General features: G+C 41.7%; 2 protein-coding genes across 2 annotated transcripts in view; one reads left to right on the plus strand and one right to left on the minus strand.

The window, feature by feature from the left end:
* Window positions 1–11,946, plus strand: part of GLP2R (glucagon like peptide 2 receptor) — a 75,334-nt gene extending 63,388 nt beyond the window's left edge. The window contains exons 12-13 of the mRNA XM_004603989.2: window positions 7,474–7,515; window positions 8,516–11,946. Of these exons, the coding sequence (XP_004604046.2) occupies window positions 7,474–7,515; window positions 8,516–8,815 (342 nt within the window). The 3' untranslated portion in view covers window positions 8,816–11,946. The remainder of the gene's footprint in view (window positions 1–7,473; window positions 7,516–8,515) is intronic.
* Window positions 11,947–12,081: 135 nt separating this feature from the next.
* Window positions 12,082–21,319, minus strand: RCVRN (recoverin). Its single transcript, XM_004603909.2, has 3 exons — window positions 18,803–21,319; window positions 15,598–15,709; window positions 12,082–12,809 (listed from the first exon to the last, which is right to left on the minus strand). The coding sequence occupies exons 1-3, from the start codon at window positions 19,181–19,183 to the stop codon at window positions 12,694–12,696; spliced, it is 609 nt and encodes a 202-aa protein (XP_004603966.1). The 5' UTR covers window positions 19,184–21,319; the 3' UTR covers window positions 12,082–12,693.

The following is a 21,319-nucleotide window of genomic DNA, read 5'->3' on the forward strand; positions in this document are numbered from 1 at the left end:
GTTTGGTATAGGATGCTGAGATATGTGTTCAATGCATTATGAAAGAAGAAATTAACTGGTGGCCCCATGAGTGATGCCACCCTGGAGGCCTCACCCCCTGCTGCTGGTGGGAGGGAGGGGAAAGGATGTTTAGAAAGTGCCCACTTTAGGTATATCCTCTTGCTGTTTTAGAGGGAGCTTCACTCTTACAAGGATTTATTTCCTTTCTTTTTCTCCCTTTCTTTCTTTCTTTCTTTCTTTCTTTCTTTCTTTCTTTCTTTCTTTCTTTCTTTCTTTCTTTCTTTCTTTCTTTCTTTCTTTCTTTCTTTCTTTCTTTCTTTCTCCTTCCTTTCTCCTTCCTTTGTTTCTCTCTTTCCCTCTTTCTCTTTCTTTCTTTCTTTCTTTCTTTCTTTCTTTCTTTCTTTCTTTCTTTCTTTCTTTCTTTCTTTCTTTCTTTCTTTCTTTCTTTCTTTCTTTCTCGTTCTTTCTTTCCTTCTTTCTCTCTCTCTTTCTTTCTTTTTCTTTCTTTCTCTTTCTTTCTTTCTTTCTTTCTTTCTTTCTTTCTTTCTTTCTTTCTTTCTTTCTTTCTTTCTTTCTTTCTTTCTTTCTTTCTTTCTTTCTTTCTTTCTCTCTCTTTCTTTCTTTCTCTTTCTTTTTCTCTCTTTTTATTTCTCTCTCTTTCTCCTTCCTCCCTCCCTCCCTCCCTTCCTTCCTTCCTTCCTTCCTTTCCTTCCTTCCTTCCTTCCTTCCTTCCTTCCTTCCTTCCTTCCTTCCTTCCTTCCTTCCTTCCTTCCTTCCTTCCTTCCTTCCTTCCTTCCTTCCTTCCTTCCTCTCTCTCTCTCTCTCTCTCTCTTTCTTTCTTTCTTTCTTTCTTTCTTTCTTTCTTTCTTTCTTTCTTTCTTTCTTTCTTTCTTTCTTTCTTTCTTTCTTTCTTTCTTTCTTTTTCTTTCTTCCCTTCTGCCACACTTGGTCATGCTGGGGGGGGGGTTGCTCTATTCTTGTTATGTGTTCAGAAATTACTTCTAGCAATGATCAGGGGACCATATGGGATGCTAGGGATCAAACTCGGGTTAGTTGTGTGCAAGGTAAGTGACCTTCCTTCTGTACTCTTGCTCCAGCTCCAACAAGGACTTATTACTTAGAGAGTTAACTAACCTCCTGCCATTGTATGGTCTTTGGGGAGATTTCCAAGTTGTGGTAAAATAGGAAGTAAAAACTATGTTCGGTGGGATCACTCTTTTCCATTGTTTTATTTAGAATAAGACAAAGCTTCCCTATATACCTAAAATAGTAAATCAATAACTTGAAGAAATGAAAGGGATATTTTTTCTTCTTCCTTCCTTCCTTCCTTCCTTCCTTCCTTCCTTCCTTCCTTCCTTCCTTCCTTCCTTCCTTCCTTCCTTCCTTCCTTCCTTCCTTTTTTTTTTTTTTGCTTTTTTGGGTCACACCTGGCGATGCATAGGGTTTACTCCTGGCTCTGCACTCAGGAATTACCCCTAGCAGTGCTCAGGGGACCATATAGGATGCTGGGAATTGAACCCCGGGTCGGCCACATGCAAGGCAAATGCCCTACCTGCTGTGCTATCGCTCCAGCACCTAAAAGGGATATTTTTAATGTGGACCACTGCTTTAGTTATCTCATTTGAGAGGCTTCTGGCATGCTTAAATCCACTTTCTAATAGTAACTGCCCTACTACCATACCAGAGCAGCTGTGAACCTCCAAATTACATACAGAAAAATGAACCTAACCGGAGCTGTAAGTAGCACTGGCTAGGTTGGTTGTAGTTTTGCTCTTGGGCCACACGTGGTAGTGCTCAGGGACTTTTCCTGGATCTACTTAGGAGTGATTTCCGGCCATGCTTAAAACATATGTGGTGTCAGGATTTGAACCAGGATTATGGTATCTATAGCAGCATGAATGGCAAGGGTCTTACCTCCTGTATTTATCTCTCTGACCCTGGGGATAATTAGTTTTATAGCTAGTTTTTTGTAGGAAGAAAATTCCACAGTTGACCAAATCCAGGTATTTATAACCATGAGAATGAAAGTCTCTGGTTTCCATAAGGAAGAACATGCAAATATTCCTCCAGAGCAATGTTGTCGTTGTTGTTGCTGCTTGAGAAACAACAGCAACAAGCATTTATTTTTATTGCAACACCTTTTCCAGCACAAGCATCCTTTACCAGTAGTAGGGGGTAAGAGTAATAATATAAGGTAAAAAGAAGAGTCAACCTGTTATGGTGACTGTGTAAAAACACAAAAAAGAAAACGGAAAGGGGGACACCGCACTGGGGAGGTTGATGGTGATGATGAGGCAGGCGAAGGAAGGAATGGAGGCCAGGCTGGTTGGTCTCAGTTGCAGTTTATTCCATTCCCATCTCCATTCTCCTCTGATTCTCCTCCTGCTTCTTCCTCCCCCATGCTACTTCATTCTCCTTCTCCTCTGGATCTGGATCTTGGTCTAGCTTCTCCAGATCTCGCACTGGGACTCACACTGGGACTGGCCGGGGACAGGCCCCGGGACTGGCCCTGGAACTTGACCCTGGGACTCACCCTGGGACTGACCCCCCAGCCCACTCTCACAGCCTAGTTAAATCCCACAGAATGAGGGGTTGGGGCTTACACATAGGTGTGGTTACAATCAATAGGGGGTAAAGTTCTATCCCTTAGGGGATGCTGCTTCTAGAACAGATACTCTTTCAGCAGGACACCCGCCCAAGAGCGGAATCCCATGGGTGTGTTTCTCCTCTCCTTGTCCAGCTAACATACAAGTATTCATATTATTAATCATTTTGTATGGACATAGCAAGAGATGCATTAAGCTTATAGAATTGCTCTCCTGGGGTCATCTCGATCTCAAACTACAGTGCTCAGGCCAGATTAGTCTTTCCTATCCCTAGCAGGGTCCTAGTCTCGTTGTTGCTTTTGGATCATGACATGACATGTCCATGACCAAGCTCTTAACATATAGTTAAGCATTAGGTGCTTTGGCCAGGCCCATCTCGATGCCAGGGTAGCACTAACTCACTGCTTGCCCTGGTCCGTCCCATCCCTTGTTGGGACCCTGCTTTTGGGGGTGCTAGGAAGTAAGGGCACCTGAGGCTTAGGTCGAGAGAACAGATGCCTGGGAGTGAATAATATTTGAAGCCAATTAAATCCCATGTTACCAAAGCATATTAACAACTGTCTTTCTTTGTCCATACAAAAGGGATATTGTTTTAAAGTAAACTATTCAAAAGACATAAGAGAGGAGAAAGACAATATTAACTTACAATACAAGTTCACTGTCCTAGCAAGGTCTGACCTTACAAAATAACAGAGTCTGATTAGGGGAAGAGCTGAATGACTAGTTGGGGAAGGGAGCATAGAAGTGATTATGGATAGACAAAGGAATAGGAGTGACTCGGGAGCACTTTGATGGGTGTGACTGATATACCTAAGCTCCTTGTGGCAAGGGGAGCAGGACATACTAATGTAGTCTAGAATTGTTTAGAGATTATTACCAGATAAGCTTAAACTCTGTAGCAAGGGAGAAAGGACAAACCAATGATATCCAACAGGTGACCATCACCATTTAATTGAAAGGAGACAGTAAAAATAAATATTAACTAAAGTATCTTTGATTATCATGGAACAAAGGCAGAGCTGCAGACCAATGGAACAGGGTTGAATACTCTGACACACATCCCCAAATATATGATCATCTAATCTTTGATAAGGGAGTTAGAAATGTGAAGTGGAGCAAGGAAAGCCTCTTTAATAATGGTGCTGGCAAAACTGGACAGCTACATGCAAAAAAGTGGGCTCAGACCTCTACCTAACACCATGCACAAAAGTCAGATCAAAATAGACTAAAGACCTCAACACTAGATCAGAATCCATAAGGTACATTTAAGACCAGGTCAGCAAAACCCTCCACAACATCAAAGCTACAGGTATCTTCACCACTGACCAGGCAAGTGGAAACAGAGATAAACAAATGGGACTACCTTAAACTGAGAATCTTGTGCATCTCAAAACATACAGTCACCAGAATACAAAGACAGTCTACAGAATGGGGAACGATATTCATCCAATGCCCATCTGATAAGGGATTGATATCTGGGATTTACAAGGCACTGGTTGAACTCCACAAGAAGAAAACATCCAACCCCATCAGAAAATGGGGCAATCAAATGAACAGAAACGTTCTCAAACAAGAAATCTGAATGCCCAAAAGACACATGAATAAATGCTCCTCATCACTAATCATGAGGGAAATGCAGATCAAAACAACAATGAGATATCATCTCACACCACAGAGACTGGCCCACATCCAAAAGAACAAAAGCAACCAGTGTTGGTGAGGATGTTGGAGAAAGGGACTCTCCTTCACTGCTGGTGGGAATGCCGACTGGTTCAGCTCTTTTGGAAAACAGTATGGACGCTTCACAAAAAATTAGAAATTGAGCTCCCATTTGACACAGCAATACCACTTCTGGGAATATATCCCAGAGATGCAAAAAAGTATAGTAAAAATGACATCTGCACCTATATGATCATTGCTGTACTGTTTACAATAGCCAGAATCTGGAAAAAACCCGAATGCCTGAGAACAGATGACTGGTTAAAGAAACTTTGGTACATATACACAACAGAATACTATGCAGCTGTTAGAAAATATGAAATCATGAAATTTGCATATAGGTGGATCAACATGGAAAGTATCATGTTAAGGGAAATGAGTCAGAAGGAGAGGGACAGACTCATTCCACATTCCAAATGAGATTGCACTCATTTGTGGAATATCAAATAACAGAATGGGAGACTAACACCCAAGAATAGTACAGGTAAGTACCCAGAGAATTAATCCACAGCTTGGTAGCCGGCCTCACATGCTGGGTGAAGAAACAGCTCTGATAGAGAAAGGACCACCAAGCAAAGGGTGCTAGGGGGGCCCACTCAAGATGGGAAATGTGGGCTGAAAATAGACTATAGACTGAACATGATGGCCACTTAATACCTCTATAGCAAACCACAACACCCAAAAGGAGAGAGAGAGCAAAAGGGAATGCCCTGCCACAGAGGGAGGGTAGGGTGGAGGGGATGGGGTTGGGGTGGTTGGATGGATGCTGGGACCATTGGTGGTGGAAAATGGGCACTGGTGGAGGGATGCGTACTCAATCAATTTATGACTGAAATATATGCATGAAAGTTTGTAAGTCTGTAACTGTATCTCCCAGTGATACACTAATAAAAAATTAAAATAAAAATAGGGAAAATTAAAAAATATTAAAAAATAAAGTATCTTTGATTTTAACTTCTAATATTTAAGCAATGATTTTATAAAAGTTTGTCAATAATGTTAATTTTCTTTTCAACTTGACATTCTAAAAACTATAAACAGAATACATAGGAAACTGTCCTATTGCTTTAGAAATAGTCTGGCATTGTACATAGCAAGACTCTTAGTTGCAAGACACAGAAACCTAACTCACTTAATTATTTAACAAATATTATTAAATTCCTGTGCCAGCCATTGTTTTAAGATGTGACAGATATGGTAGTAGAAGGGCAGATAATAAGCAAGTTGAAAATAAGAATTTATTCTTTTGTTGTAAAATTTGTAAAATATAATATTTTGATGGTGACTAAATGGCTGCTAAAAGTTGGGTGATTGAACCAATGTCTTTGGGTGATATTCGATATAATACCTGAATTTTTGAGAAGCTAGTTAGGCAGATATATTAAAGTATTCCAGAAAATAGGAAATGTGAAGGAACTTGATGATGAAGTGGTAATGCAGTCATTATCCATTATGTCCCCAAATAATCTTCATCTTAGACATAGCTTTGAGGTACACCCTCCAACTAAATAGAGTTGATATGTCTGCTTAGTAAAGTATTGTGAACATTAAAGTGTGTGATTGTGAGATTGTCATAAGAGATTGCAAATACTGGCTTTTTCCTTTGGATCACCCCAGGTAAGGGAAGCCAGCTATCATATCATAAAAACACTCAAGTGACATTGTGGAAGGAGACCAAGATTTTCTACTAACACCAGCATCATCAACTTGTCTGGTCTGTGAGCCATCTTAGAAGCCAAGCCAAGCCTTCAAATTATGTGCAGTTCTAGTTTTGGCCAACATCTTAACCATAAGAGTGACTGTAGTCTAGAAAATTCCCAGATTCTTGGCCCAGAAAGTTTGTGAGTTAATAAATATTTATTGCTTTGATATACCAAAGCAAGAGATAATAAATGAACAAGAATTCTAAACAAAGTCAGATCTTTGTGGCTGGAAACATGGTATAAAATGAAGTAAAAAATAATACATACAGAGCACAGATCACCTTAGTGCCCTCCATGGGTAGGAAATTGTATTTCACTCTATATATTATAGGAAACCATTGGAATGTTATGATGTATCTCTTCAAAATAAATAAAGGGGTGATGGGGTATTGGGAGACAGTGGAAGGGAAATGGGGGAATTTGGTAGTGGGAAATGTACACTGATGGGGGAATTGTGTTGGAGCATTGTATGACTGAAACCCAATCATGAACAGCTTTGTATTTCACAGATATTCAATACAAAATTTAAAAAAAGTAATGTGGATTTCATGCCTGCTTCAGTTAGCTTAATAAGTGCCTTTAACTTTACTTTTTACTTTTATCCTTCTACATAGAAAGAAAGGAAGTAAGAAAGAAGGAATTTTATTTTATTTTGCTTTTTTGCTTTTTGAGTCACAGCCAATGATGCTCTGGAGTTACTCCCCGTTGTGCAGTCAAAAATTACTCCTGGTGGTGCTGGGGATTGAACCCTGGTTGACTGCGTGCAAGGCAAATGCCCTACCCACTGTACTATCACTCCAGCCATAAAAGAAGGAAAATTTGAGGAGTAGCTATAGCTGAATATTCACAGTTCATTGAAAATATGTCCCTTTATTCTCTTTCTGCTTTTCCCTATGCTGGTTTCATCTTCAGATGGACTCTCTCTTGATCATTATAGAGATGTTCATGAGATTACCTCCAGCTTGATGTCAACTTTGAAAATAATGCACTGCTCCTTCTCCCCTGAAATGTTGTAAACAACTTCAATCTTTTGACCATTTGTGCTAATTATTGCAGTGATGATCATTCAAGAACAAGGCAGCCACATTACTGACAGCCCTAACAGGAAGTCAGACCAAAAAATTATAAAAAGGTTTCAGTGCTTATTCCAGAGAAGTAGAAATGGGAGAGTGACCTTATTTGTGTGGTCGAACAAATGATGCCAGGTCTATGGGATTTTATTATTTATTAGCAGTAAGCAAACAGGACTGATATGGGTGATAGGTGTCAAAGTATTGAATTTGCCCATGGAAACACAAGTTAATGTAATCACTATGGCTAATTCTAGTTTATGCATGTAATGTAATTGCCTGCCTCTTCTGAAAACTCTTCTGACTTGGGCAGGCCTTTGTAATTTGTCAGCTTCAGACCATCAGTCTTCATGCTGTCTCTTCCTTCTGTTTCAGGGATTTCTTGTTGCCTTGCTGTATTGCTTTGCCAATGGAGAGGTATGTTTTCCAGGCTGTCATCCCAGTTTTATGCGGAGTTGGGTTGGCATCCTACTATCCCTAAAGGTTTCTGTGTATATGATGGTATGTGGAGAAATGTGCAGTGATGAGCATATACCTGGATAAATTCATTCTGAAATTTCTCAGTGGAGATAAAGGGGGAGCAGTTTGGATGAAAGGTATTGAGTTATTCGAATGAATATAAATAAACTCCATATCTACCTCCCACTCTGCTGGAAACATGCTAGGAGTATTAAGGTGAGAATGTAGAGACCAATTTTAAGTTTGGCATCCAAAAATCTGAATACAAGTTGGGCTCATTGAGTAAGTATTTTGTAAATTGTCAGGTCACTGTGCCTCTTTGAACCTCAGCTTCCTCATCTATGAAATGGGAATAGTAATCAACTCTGCCATATAGACTTGTCTGGATCATGCGTCGTTCAAAGTAAAAGCCCCAAACTTACTGATGATGACTAGTTATTACTATCATTGTGTTTACCCGACTAGCTCTCTGCTCAGAAAGCTTTGTCACAACAAAGACCAGAGCAATCTGAATGTGATTCAGATCACATTCATGTTTTTATACCCCCTTTATCCTCTGCACTTCTTTAAATAATTTATTTCTCTCTTCCTGCTGAAGTGTAAGTTTCATAAGAGCGAAATGATCTTCCATCTCCTACACTGCTCCCTTTCTCTGTCTCCCCCAGACGCCTCGTCCATTAAGGAGATCTCAAATATCACTCTGGCATCACACTCTCTGGAACATGAGATCTGAGGTCTTTGCCTTGCTACCTTTGTCCTGCTTACTGGCCTCACCGTGTCTTTACTATCTACTGTGTTGCATGGACTTATTTACTTTTCTTTATTCCTTTCCCATCATGGAAATGAGTGATACTTCCTATGGTGACATGAATAAGTCATTCAGTAAATACTTGCTGAGTGGAATCAATACTACTCGATGACTCCAAGATAGTAACTCTGCCTTCCTCTCACTTGGCAGGTGAAGACTGAGCTGCGGAAGCACTGGGTTCGCTTTTTGCTAGCCCGCGAGTCTGGCTGTAGAGCCTGGGTCCTAGAGAAGAACTTCCGATTCCTGGGCAAATATCCCAAGAAGTTCTCAGAGGGAGACCATTCACTGCAGCCCTTACCTGGCAGGGGTCAGATACTGCACCTGCCCCTACAGAGTCCTGGGGCTCGGGGACCGCGGACGCCCCGGGGTAGCAGTGTGTCAGAGAGCAGTGAGGGGGACATCACCCTCACTCACACCATGGAGGAGATCCTTGAGGAAAGCGAGATGTAGGCGGGAGACCTACGCTCTGGCTGTTTCTTGGGGACCCCTGGCAAGGCTGAGTGGAGGGAAGAGAGGGCCAAGTGTGCCAGTTTGCCGGTGGACCTTGTATTCTACTGTGTGCACCACACTCACTTGACTTGAAGTCTACTTACAGTTTCCCACGTCCTACATGAAAGTGGCCATGTAAGCACACTCCCGGTCCTGGCCACCGACATTACCCAGTTATCCACACACGTTTTATTATTTTTTTTATAATGAACAAGTCTTGAGCTCACCCTAAATTTAAGTAAATGGAATCCTAAGCTGTAGAGAAATGTTTTCTGTAAATTAGAGGCCAGAGAGTTTCTCTTACTTTGCCTTCTCTTAGTAAAAGGTTTCCATCTGGAGACACTTTAGGGTGCTTAAGGACCATCTGGGAAATGTTTTACATTCAAAGTCCAACTCAGAGCAGAGGTTCTAAGAGAGGTTCTGAGATCATGACAAGCAATGTGAAATTAGCAACTAGCATGTCAGGTAATTCTCCAGTAACGCCAAACTGAAATCACTGTGTGGAATGTGCAGCAACTAGAAGGCCCCTGAGCTGGCTGTAGATGAGCCAGTGTTGCTTCGCCTCTAGCAGTTCGTCTGTGAGACGCCTTCCCTCATCAGTCAGTACGGACCTCACACCACCGCTCCACACTTGCTCCACTCCACCAGCCCTACTCCTTTTCTTTTGTGGAGAGTCAGAGGCTCCTAAGCAGCCCTAAGGGGAACTCCAGAAATATACCTGGAAGTGCTGGGAATAAATTCAAGAGTTTTTTTTTTCTTGCTAACTCTAAGGCATGTCCTTGCCCTGGAATTATATATTCCTGATCTCCTTCCACTTTACTTTTCTCTTTCTCTCAGTCTCAATGGTCAGTGTAAGTTCTATTGGTAACTCCCACCCTTTCCATGAGAGTCGGTCCCACTTCAGGCATCCCTTACAGAATTTCATCGAACCTCTTATCTCCTTTGGCCCCACCTGCCTCTCTGGCTTTTTCTCCTATGAGCCCTACCTACCTTACCATTCTCTTGGGGTGAGGTATGTTCTTATCAGTTTGTGCTTATGACTGGTACACTGGTGACCATATTTCCTACTCCAGGAAGTTTGTCCCTAATTATTAAGAAATCTATTTATATGGAAATGGATTCGGAAAGTTGGAAAAGGCCTGCATAAAGTGATAGTTCTGTAGATGACGTGGAAATCCAAATGTGGCACTCAGAGAGATAGACTTGTGAGACTGCTCTTCTGAAGGGGAGACTGAAAGGTCATCCAGGATCCAAGAGGAGGCTGAGGAGCACCTAAACAACTAGGGTCAGTATCATGAGTGAATCCTTAAGGCAAAAGGCTGAGGAAAGACCAATGGAGGAACTTCCTGTGGCAACAGGATATTAATAATCCTATAAAAGTGACATCACTTTTATAGAATGCAAGATTGTGCTCACTGTGATGGATTATGTTTCCCTGGGACTATACCCTGCCTTATGTAAAGGGCATTTTTAAACTTCTCAGGGAGCATTGCCAGATTTAGCAAGTAAAAACATGAAATTTATTGGGCTGGAGAAATAGCACAATGAGTAGGGCATTTGCCTTGCATGCTGTTGACCCGGGTTCAATTCCCGCATCCCATATGGTCCCCTGAGCACTGCTAGGGGTAATTCCTGAGTGCAGAGCAGGAGTAACCCCTGTGCATCGCCAGGTGTGACCCAGAAAGAAAAAAAATAAGAGAAATTTAATTAAATTGAAACTTTAGAGAGAAACACAATTCTTTCAAAAGTCTATCCCATGCTTTTCTCAGCATACATCATAAATTCAAACTTAACTGAGCATGTATGTTTTACTCTAATGATGTTTTGCAGTAGGGCCTAGCTGGTGATTTCTTTTGTTTATAGGTCAAGGAAAATGAAGAACTAATTTTAGGTGGAAAATTTAAGACAATCATAGAAAGCCTCTCCTGTCAATATAAAGCATAATTTAGTATAATATTTTATAAATAAGATCCAATACTCTATAATCTGTGGGTAATTTTTAAAAATATTGTTTGGGTTAGGGTGATACAAGTGGTACCAGCTAATATAAACAAAGTTAAATTCTAATTTTATTTAAACGTTTGATATTTTGCTCATCATGATTTTTGTGTGCATGTCAGGGATTGCACACAGGCAAAGCATGTTACTCTATCACTGAGCTACATCTCCAGCTCTAAACTATTTTAATAGTTTAATTTTTTTCTTTTTGGGTCACTCCTGGTGATGCACAGGGGTTACTCCTGGCTTTGCACTCAGGAATTACTCCTGGCAGTGCTCAGGGGACCATATGGGATGCTGGGAATCGAACCTGGGTCGGCCGTGTGCAAGGTAAATGCCCTATCTGCTGTGCTATTGCTCCAGCCCTTTAATACTTTAATTTTAAGCTATTATATTAGAATATATCTTAATTACTGAATTTTTGTGACTCCTTACATTTTGCATATCTTTCTTGCCCTCTCCCTAGTTTGCTCTGCTTTGCAAAGTGGAAGCTCAAGCAAGGGCATCAGGTGGGTTCATAATAAAGCAGAGGTTAATTTTTTTGGTGTATCAATTATTTACTGTCCAGTAGTTTGAAAGTGCATGCTAATTTTTCATTTCTGAAAATATCTCCACCCTTTTTTATTATATCAACACCTGGGCACATTATATTCTCAGCCTAAAACCAGAACAACTTGTGTGGAGTGGTACCTGGGAAACATATACTGAATAACGTGAGATATATTTATTTCTTGGTGACATCAGGTGCTATCTGGGCCTGATTATTTGAGGCCTTACCACTAACTTGAAATCACACCCCACTCTACAAATCGGTTAGTATTATACACTACTTGCCCTTGTCCCACTCATGATTAAATTAACAAGCTTATTTCATTGATCTGTTTTTAAAAATTCTTTCATTTTCTTTTTTTCATTGGCGCTAAGTTAAAAACAGATTTTCCCCTGGAAAGAAAAGGGTAGTGGCATTTAGGAATCAAGAAGAATGTACGGAAGTACAGGGACAGGAATAGACATCAGTGGTCGAATATCAGAAGGCATGCATTTCCCTTCTCCTAGACTGGCCTGAGATCCTTCACCCTATCTGTTGCTTTGAAATTCCAGCCTAGTGAATCTCAATTCCAGAACTACAACCATGGGGAAACTTTCTAGAAGCGTTTATTGATGTATGGACCCGACCCAGAGGTCCTGACTGAATAGATCTGGATAAACCTGGCATTGATACTTTTAGGAATGGTTCAGTGACATTTTATTGTGGCAAAAAGCATTATTTAAACCATATTCAATGACATTAATGAGTTATCCTTTTTTAGAAATGAAACTCTAGTCCCACTGAACACTTAACTTACTATCATGCACTTCTTCCACCTATGATAAGCAAGTTCAAGTCTAGATAGCTCGAGTCCCGCAACTCTTGCATTTATTAGAACCTGCTTACCTCGCAGTCTACAAAGGAGCTTACATGAAGGTCACATTTAGGCTCCTGTGACTTAATCCTGAGATTATCACTAAGGTAGGGACTGGCAGAAAGTGGGAGAGGAGGGGCAAGTTATCGCAGGAAGGCTCTAAAGACAAAGGAAAGAAAGACCCTGTGGCCTGCTAAACACATTTCCATGTATCAGGAAACTGGGCTGTGGGTATGATGTGCTGTGAGTATGGAGGCACATCTATTAGCCCCTGTGTTTAACTGTGTGCATGTGTGTATGTGTGTGTGAGAGAGAGAGAGAAGAGAAAGGGGGGGGGAAGTAGAGTGAGGGAGGGAGAGAAGGGAAAAGGAAAGAGGTACAGAGAGTTGGTGTGAGTGTGCTAGTGTGTGTGAGATGAGGAAAGCTGAGTAGATGACATCAGGGTTTCTTTTCTTTTACTCTTTCCTTCACTTTTTGAGGCTCAAATTGAATCAGTCGCAGAATTTCCTTATTGGCCATGGTTCCATCGATGAATTCTTCCTCTGTAAGTTTATCTGTTCATGATACAATAGTGGGGAATAGTCAGAAAGAATGAGGACACATGACTAGTATGCCTAAAAAGATATAAATATTATGAAAACATAGAACATTCAGTGCCCTGAGGATGCTTCAACCTTGTCCCCAATAGCCAAGTAGGAGGCATTCTTCAAAATAAACGCCAGAGGTCTCAGAATGATCTTACCTTTGAAACAAGGTGATTCTGCTTGGCTATTAAGTATTTTTACAACTATCATTGGTTTCAAGCCTCATTTTTTAGGGAAATTTCTAAGGGACTGAACAAAGCAGCATTTCACATGAGAAGCAAGAAAGAGAAAGTAGAGCCCAGAGAGCAGAAGGTTATATAGACCTGGGATATATTATGGTTTCAGGGGAATTCTGACTTGTGTAGAGGTCACTTGGTCCACCCAACATACAGACAGCCCCTTGATTCCCAGGTGACAACTCCACTATTCTCTTTCTTAGACATTTCTGCATCCCTGCTCTGCCTCTACACTTGGGACCCACAGAGGGCTTTGCCCTCAACCTCTATATTATGTTTCCGTTCAGTGAACTATAAGTCAGAGTCCCTCTTCTATGCCAGAGCCACCTTGTTTGCTGCTAAGGATATTTCTGGGGGTGTGAGTAAGGGATAATACATGGGAGAGATAAAGAACTTTGTTTCAGGAATCTCTTGGTATTTGGTATTCTACATGAACACAGTCCATGTAGAAATCACAAGAATGACCCAAATCCTCTGCTCAGATGACAACAAAGCCTGGCTAGATTGAATTGCTTTTCCACTGACATATTCCAGACCACTGGAGGATTTTTTTTTCTCTTTTGGGTCACACCTGGCAATGCACAGGGGTTACTCCTGGCTCTGCACTCAGGAGTCACCCTGGCGGTGCTCAGAGGACCATATGGGATGCTGGGAATCGAACCCGGGTTGGCCACGTGCAAGGCAAATGCCCTACCCGCTGTACCATTGCTCCAGCCCCAACACTGGAGGATTTTTAATCCCCCGAGTTAAGATGATCTAGGCTGGTTTCCTTGGAAAGACTGGGTGATAAGTTTTGGTTTTAAAGTTCCAGTTGCCCTAAGAGTCTCATGCAGAGCATGAAGTCCCCACTGCAAGAGCCCAATTCCAGAGAGCGGTACCATCTTCAACCAAGCCATGCTAACACACATATATGTCACCTGGTAGGAGTGATAGTTCTACTCTACCCATGACACTCACACTGATCAGTTTTCAGATCATCAATTAGCCAACACAGGGGAGTCAGCCCATGGACAGACTGAAGGGAGTCATGAGGAGGTGTAAGGGGACACAGGGAGTGTCTTCAGCAGTCAGCATCTATGAAAATGATAAGGTGAAGGAATTCAAATGGGTAAGTGCCACTAGCAAGCCAGTTAAGTGTCTATCTTGCAAAACTGGAGATACTCATTTGCATAGCTGTGAGAACAAAAAGGATTAGCACCTCAGAGCTTGTTTTTTTTAAATTTTGTGCCTGGCACACCTACTTCCCATATCAGCTCACACTGGTCTCAGTCTAGTGTCAATGGTCTTTCTTCTATGTGCAATTTCTTCCTGAGCTATATATTAGTAGGACTACTTTATCTCTCACAGCTCTTACTGGTTTCCTCGCAAGAAACAACCCCTGGTGTCACAAAAGGTGGCAACTTTTGTGATACCTATCTCCTACAACTACCTCCTTAGCTGTATCTGGGTTCTGCAGTATTTCACAATTCAATACAGTACATATTTTTAAAAAAATTTCAATTCTGGCTTCTCTGTTAAAAATTAGATGATATGAAGAGTGACATGACAAAAATCAACTAGAAACCACAAGACATACATCCTCTTCCTGCTATCTCTACCACTTAGTAGGGCTGCTGTTCACATCTTTCAATTTCATCAACATGCATGTTATTCCTAAGGACTGTGCAGGATTGGCTATAGCACCTGAAGTTAGGGATTAAAGCATGGTCCTGCAGCTAAGACTTTTCTCACCCAAACTTCTTTACCTCTCTGTTGCTGGGAGTACCATCTGCTTTGTATGATGATAGCTTTCCCAGCATCCTTTAGAAGTTCCTCTCATTTTTTCATCATAGGCCTTTCCCCAGGAAATCCTTTCCAATCTAATTTTAATCTAATCCTATCTAGTGTTTCTCAGAGGAACTAAATTAACTTTCCAAAAGTCAATTCATGTAAATTAGGCCTTGATTGATGACTTAATCCCAGAAAGAACTGAAAATTTCTCCTATCTGTGTGGAAATCACCTTTTCCTGTTTTTTTCAAAAAGGAAAAATGGGTGGAGCATGTGTATTGCATGTGAGTCCTGCTAGCTCCAAGCACTGTTAGGAATGGACAAAAAACAAACCAACCACCAACAAAACCAAAACAAGGACAGTGTCCAGCAATGGGTAACTCCAAAAAAGACTAGCAATTCTCTAAGTTCATATTAGCAAACAAACCACTAATGAGCTCTTGCCTTCGGTTTTTAATATTCCTTCAATGTGGGTTAAGCCTGATAAAATGAAGGCTGACTTTCTTCAAAAACACCATAACCTAGAGCTTCCTCTCTCTCAGGAAGTCTCGGGCTGCAGCTGGATGCGTGGCCATTTCCCTAGAGTGGAGTGAGTTTCAGAGAGGCAGCAGATTTGGGCTCTGCTCATCACTCAGACAGCCCCGTGGACGTGTATTCTATCCTGCTTGCATGCTGTTACACAGAGACTAAATCTTGAGGCCTTCAGCGAAACAGCTTGTAGCTGTTCAAGTGCCATAAAGAAAAAGGAATTCACCATTATCTTTCTTTCCAAAGAATGCCCAGATCTTCTCAGCTCGCTTTTCTGGGGTGTTTTCATCATCAGGAAGGTTCTTCACATCTTCAGGACTGATCATTTTGAAAATAGCCTGTGCCAAATGAAGAGAAAGAGCCTTTCAGATACAACCATAGAGGCTGGGGGAGCTGAGCACTGTCTGGGGTCCTCATTATGGTTTCCCTCTCCCAGAGCCCAAAATAGTTGAGTAACCAGGCACCCTCCATGGTGGAAATTTAGATGCTGATGCCCAGTCTCCAGCCATCCTTTTCCAATTGAAGTTTCTGAGGATATGTCATGGAATTTTTAAAAAATTAAAGCATCATGGTTTACAAAATTATTCATAGCTGAGTTTCAGGCATACAATGTTCCAGAATCAATCCCACCACCAGTAACAACCATGAGAACATGCTTTTGATCCATGTTATAACTTGGTTGAATTACAGGGATGGCCAATGCTAAAGGCCAACATGTGTTGTGCACATAATATGGGGCAATTTTCTAAGCACTTTTAAATCCCACCCCCCAAAACATTATGAGATGGAGACTCACTGGTCCCATTTTTACAGATGAATAAAGAGACAGCTGACAAAAATTCCAATGGAGGCATCTCGACCCTGAATTCTTCCATTCATCACTCACATTCATAACCCTAACAAGCCTTGGAGATAATTTCAGGGCTGCAAAAGGGAAAGAAGTTGTGCCAACAGTAATTTTGCAAAGGTTTCACCAAGGAATAATGATAAAAAAAATCTCAACTACCCTTATGGTTAGGGAAGTATAAAGAGAAAGTTTAGTTTTTAGCACTAAGATTCTTTTTCCCTCTTTGCTCTGGCTAGAAAAAAGTCGGATAGGTTATGTGAGTGTAGCTCAAAGCTGGAAGTATCACTTCCAACTCTCTGCTCACCTAGGGCAAGATAAATGGACAAAGGAGTCTCAGTGTGCCCTTCTCTGGGTTACCGGGAGTCTATAAGGTCCCGAGTACACAGTCAAGGCCATGGCGCCTTGAGCCTGTTCAGACATCACCTTCAGTGCTGGGGCAAGCTCAAAGCACAGGCAGGTGTGCTGGGTGGGTTTGGTGGTCACTCTGCAGACACCTGGGAGCATGGTCAGGCTGGGGCAGCCATTCGGAGACCAGCTGAATAAAATCCAGCTTCTGAGGGCAGCAGTCTGAGCTGGCATGTCTCAGAGGCCCAGGTCACCCACCAATTTAAGTACAAGTAGATTCCAATTCTTTGCTTTGTTATGGGTTAAGGGATTTACAGAGGATTATCCCTAACTGACTCTCGCCAAAGGCAGTTTGTCAGTTTGAGAGAACCCAAGGCAAAACCCATGAACTGTTCAGCTTGGGTTCAGGGAGGTTGTACGATCTTTGCAAAGCCATGCAGCTAGTTGACAGCTACCTAGCTGATAGCTGGGACTATTATCCATTATTGCCAATTTGTGATCTTGAGAATAGCAAAACCTTGATTCTGTCACTTCCCTCTACTGCCCAACCCACTTCTTCCTGCTTCCTTACTTCTCTCCTTTCCCTCCTTCCTTTTTTTCTTTTGTCCTCAAGGAGCATCAACTTATGGCTTCTGCTGACCCAGGAGCCTTTAGGCAGTTATGATGATGTAATACCTGTTCTAGACTAACTAGAACTGAGGGGAGATTGCACTCAGATGTAAGTGAGGTTTCCCCATGTTGCCCAAACAGAGCTCACTACCCTCAAGTTGCATTCATGGCTGCTTTATTTATTTATTTTCCTAATAAGGTGTGCAAATCAAAGCATGATTACAAATGCACCCAAAGTTTACATAAGATATGAAAACATTTCTCCACTTAACAGTGATGAGAGGAAATGATGAGAGAAACAAAGCAAATAGCATGGGATAGAAAATTGAAAAATAATCATAAGATTTTATATAGTAGGTAATAGACTGGTTTAAAAAATATAGCTATGGGTGAGTTATTTTATGAAATTTTATTTTTGCAACTATTTCAAAAATATATATTGATATGGAAAATACTGATGATAGAATCATTATAAAAATGTAATAAAAGTTTATATTTTCATGATAAAAATTACATTTGAATATATAATACCTTAAATGTACTTAAAATTACATAGGCAAAAGATTGGAAAGATATTTTCTCTTTCCAACATATATCAATATGTTGACAGGATTTTTTTTGGCTATTGAAATTAAAGACAATTTCAATTTTCTTTTGCATGCTTGAAAGATTACTTGTATGTTAAATAAAATTATTTCGAGATACCTAAGATCTTTACAGCCAATGATCGGATATGGCACCAACAAGCACAAAGAGGATCTCAGTGTGCCAGGCGGGCCTGAGTCTGGACCATGTGACAGACGGGAGGAAGACTCAGATTTCATGTACCTTTGTCCTTCTTCTATTGCCTATTAAAAACCGTAGCACTGTAGCACTGTTGTCCTGTTCACTGATTTGCTCGAGCAGTCACCAGTAACGTTGCCATTGTGAGACTTGTTACTGTTTTTGACATATTGAATACGCCACGGGGAGCTTGCCAGGCTCTGCCGTGAGGGCAGGATACTCTCGGTAGCTTGCCGGGCTCTTCAAGGGGACGGAGGAATTGAACCCGGGTTGACCATATGCAAGGTAAATGCTCTACCCTCTGTGCTATGGCTCCAGCCCTATTAAAACATGTGTCTAAAATTATGATTAGATTACTTATGTCTAAAATTGTGATTAGACCATGAATGTGTACCATTTAGAAGGATGGAAGGAGGGAAAAGTGAAAATGGTAGGAAACGGAGAGAAGCAAAAATGTAAATAAAGGAAAATACCCAGACTAATCTTTAGAAGGTCCTTTACAACCTATTCCAAAGGATAGTACTTCTATTTGTTGATTTGTGGGTTACTTTTGAGTCAAAGAACACTGTCACCATTAATTTACATATAATAACTTTAAAACATCCCAAGAAACCCCAAGTTAACTGCCACAGCATACCAAATAAAAATGTTCTACCTCTGGATAAAGAGGGTGGGGTCGGCTAGGGTGAAAGGGCCTGAGTTTACTCAGAGCCACTGAGATGCAAAACCAAGATCCCTGCTCCACCCTCTACCTCCCTCGCTTAGCCCTGTCCCGGACCAGCAGCCGGAGATCCCCAGTCCTGGTGACCCACCACACCCAGCCACGGAGGGAAGGGGAGCAACTGACCATGACAATCTCCAGCACCTCGCCCTTGCTAATGGCTCCATTGCCATCCACGTCATAGAGTGAGAAGGCCCACTCAAGCTTCTGGCTGGTCTTGCCCACAGTGGTCATATGCAGGGCGACCACATACTCCTTGAAGTCCAGGGTGCCGTCACTGTTGGCATCAAAGCTACGAAACACATGTTGGGCATAGGCTTTAGGGTCAGCGTCGGGGAAGAACTTTGCGTAGATGCTGGCAAACTCTTGCTGAGTGATTCGGCCCGTGGGGCACTCCTTCAGGAAGGACTGGTACCAGGCACATAGCTCCTCCTGCGTAAACTTGGTGTTCAGCTGCAGCTCCTCTAGGATTTCCTTGGAGAGGGCTCCACTTTTGCTGTTTCCCATGAGTGAAGGACTATGGGCCAAATCAGGCAGTTGTGGCTGGGTGGTCTCCTGACTGTCCACACGCAAGACCTCTAACAGCAGCACTGAAATGCTAGTGGATTAGAAGGATTTGTGAGGAGTACTCAGAGGAGGACTGGCCTGGAAGCTGGGAGGTAGGGGTGGGGCAAGGTGGAAGGGGGAGGGATGGAGAGAAACCCTGCTGAGATTAAAATATAGAGTTGGCAGCAGGCAGTCAATCCAACTTGGCCTTCCGAGAGGACAAGACAGGAGGTCAGGACCTTGTTCCTGAGCCTCCTCTAACTGCCCTCCTCATCCCCCTCACTCCCCCAGGTCCAGCCCTCTCAGGAAAGTGGTGTTTCGCACTGACATTGAAGGTCTTTGGGCCAGAGATATGGTATCTTTCAACGAGTCTTACGTGCAGTATATAGAAACCAGGGTTTCTCCAGCTCTCATTTCAAACCATAGCTTTGCAAATTATTAGTTATGTGAGTCTGGGAAGATTTCATACTCTCTCTGCCTTAGGTGCTTTTAATTCTTCACTTCCCTTATGTATATTTTCTTAATTTTCAACCTCTCAGCAAGGCCTATCTGATCATGAGATCAATAGTAACTCAACCCCTGCCAACATGGCCCAAACTTTTCCTTCATACTAAAACATTTTCCTACCTAAGAGAATATCAAGGAGTGAATAGGCTTAATAATAATGTTGTCCTTCTTGTTATGGTGAAGGTGAAATAACTTAATGTGCTTAGAATAGAGTTTATCACCTGGTAATTTCATTTTTATAATTATTCACCTGTGACAGGGATTATAAAATATCTATAGGGTCCTGCAGGCAGAGTGGGTAAGTGAAACAGGAAAATCAGGCCTAGTTTCACACAGAAGGGGGCTTCCACTGTTGAACTCTATTTCAATGTGGTCAAATATTATTATGGCCTATATTTCCTAGAATTTTCAAGTATCCAAGGAAAGAAAACCTACAAACCTGAATTTTAGAATGAAAGATGTCTGAAAATAGTTCCAAATTTTTAAGTGCTAGCTGTTAATTTAAAAATTTCAGACATGCTGAAGGTAAATACAACTGAACTCGGACCAGGTTTCAGGATGAAAGAAAGGTCTGAATTCATCCTGTAGGTGGTCAGGTATTTAAAACCTTGATTTTTTTTTAGTAAGCAGTTAGCACACCACTAGAGATGGGGCATGGCTCTGCTTACCCCGTTACTGAGTAGAGAGAACATAAGCAAGAACTCTAGGAACCAGATTTTGAGCAATGAATTTTCAATCTCCTACTCACCAAAAGTGAAGGTTGGAAGCGCATGGTGTAATGCTGGAAGAATTTCCAAACTAGAATGGAAACAAGATATCTTTTCTTGGACCAGGGGTTGCCACTAGAAAGAATAAACTCCTTAATCTCCAGATAGGTGAGTTGGGTTTTCCCCTATTTTATGACAGCCAAATAGCAGGGGATAGTGGCCCTCTGCTGCTGAGGAAGACACCTGCCCGCCCAACCCTGACCTGAAATATCACTCAGGGAAGACCAAGGAGTTAAGATTCATTCTTCCCGACTGGCTCCACCTCCTGTAGGTCTAAAGTAGTTCTCAGAGGCTGTTAGTTGTATATGTACGTATGTGTATATTTATGTACACTGACTATTTTTCTCAATGATCTGTGAGAGAATATTCTTTTTCATAGGAGCCATTCTCATGTTTTAGACTTAATTTTTCCTTTAACAAGGAATTTTTCTCAATGGCACTTAGACACAGTCACTGAACAAGAAAACAAACAAATCATGAAAGTGATGCCAGAGGCCTTTGCCCTTGCCCTGATCCAGGAATGGAAAGTGATGAGGGCAGCTTCCTAGGCCCAGGTCCATCCATTCCATGCCTGCAGAGTAAGACAAGGCCAGAACCACCAGGAAGACACGACGACGGCCTGAAGCACATGGCTGCTATAAATGGCAAAGCCCAGGGGAATGTCGGGCCTGCCAGGCTCCAGTTCCAAGATCTCTCACACTAGAGCGGGGTCCTGTATCCAGACCTGAGTCTGGATAAAACAGGGGAAGAAACTTACAGTCAAAATTGAGGCACTTGCATCGCCGCATCCATGGGAGAGTTGATGTGCAAGGAGCCAATAGTC

Source organism: Sorex araneus, chromosome 6 (assembly GCF_027595985.1).
Source record: "Sorex araneus isolate mSorAra2 chromosome 6, mSorAra2.pri, whole genome shotgun sequence".
Classification (NCBI taxonomy): domain Eukaryota; kingdom Metazoa; phylum Chordata; class Mammalia; order Eulipotyphla; family Soricidae; genus Sorex; species Sorex araneus.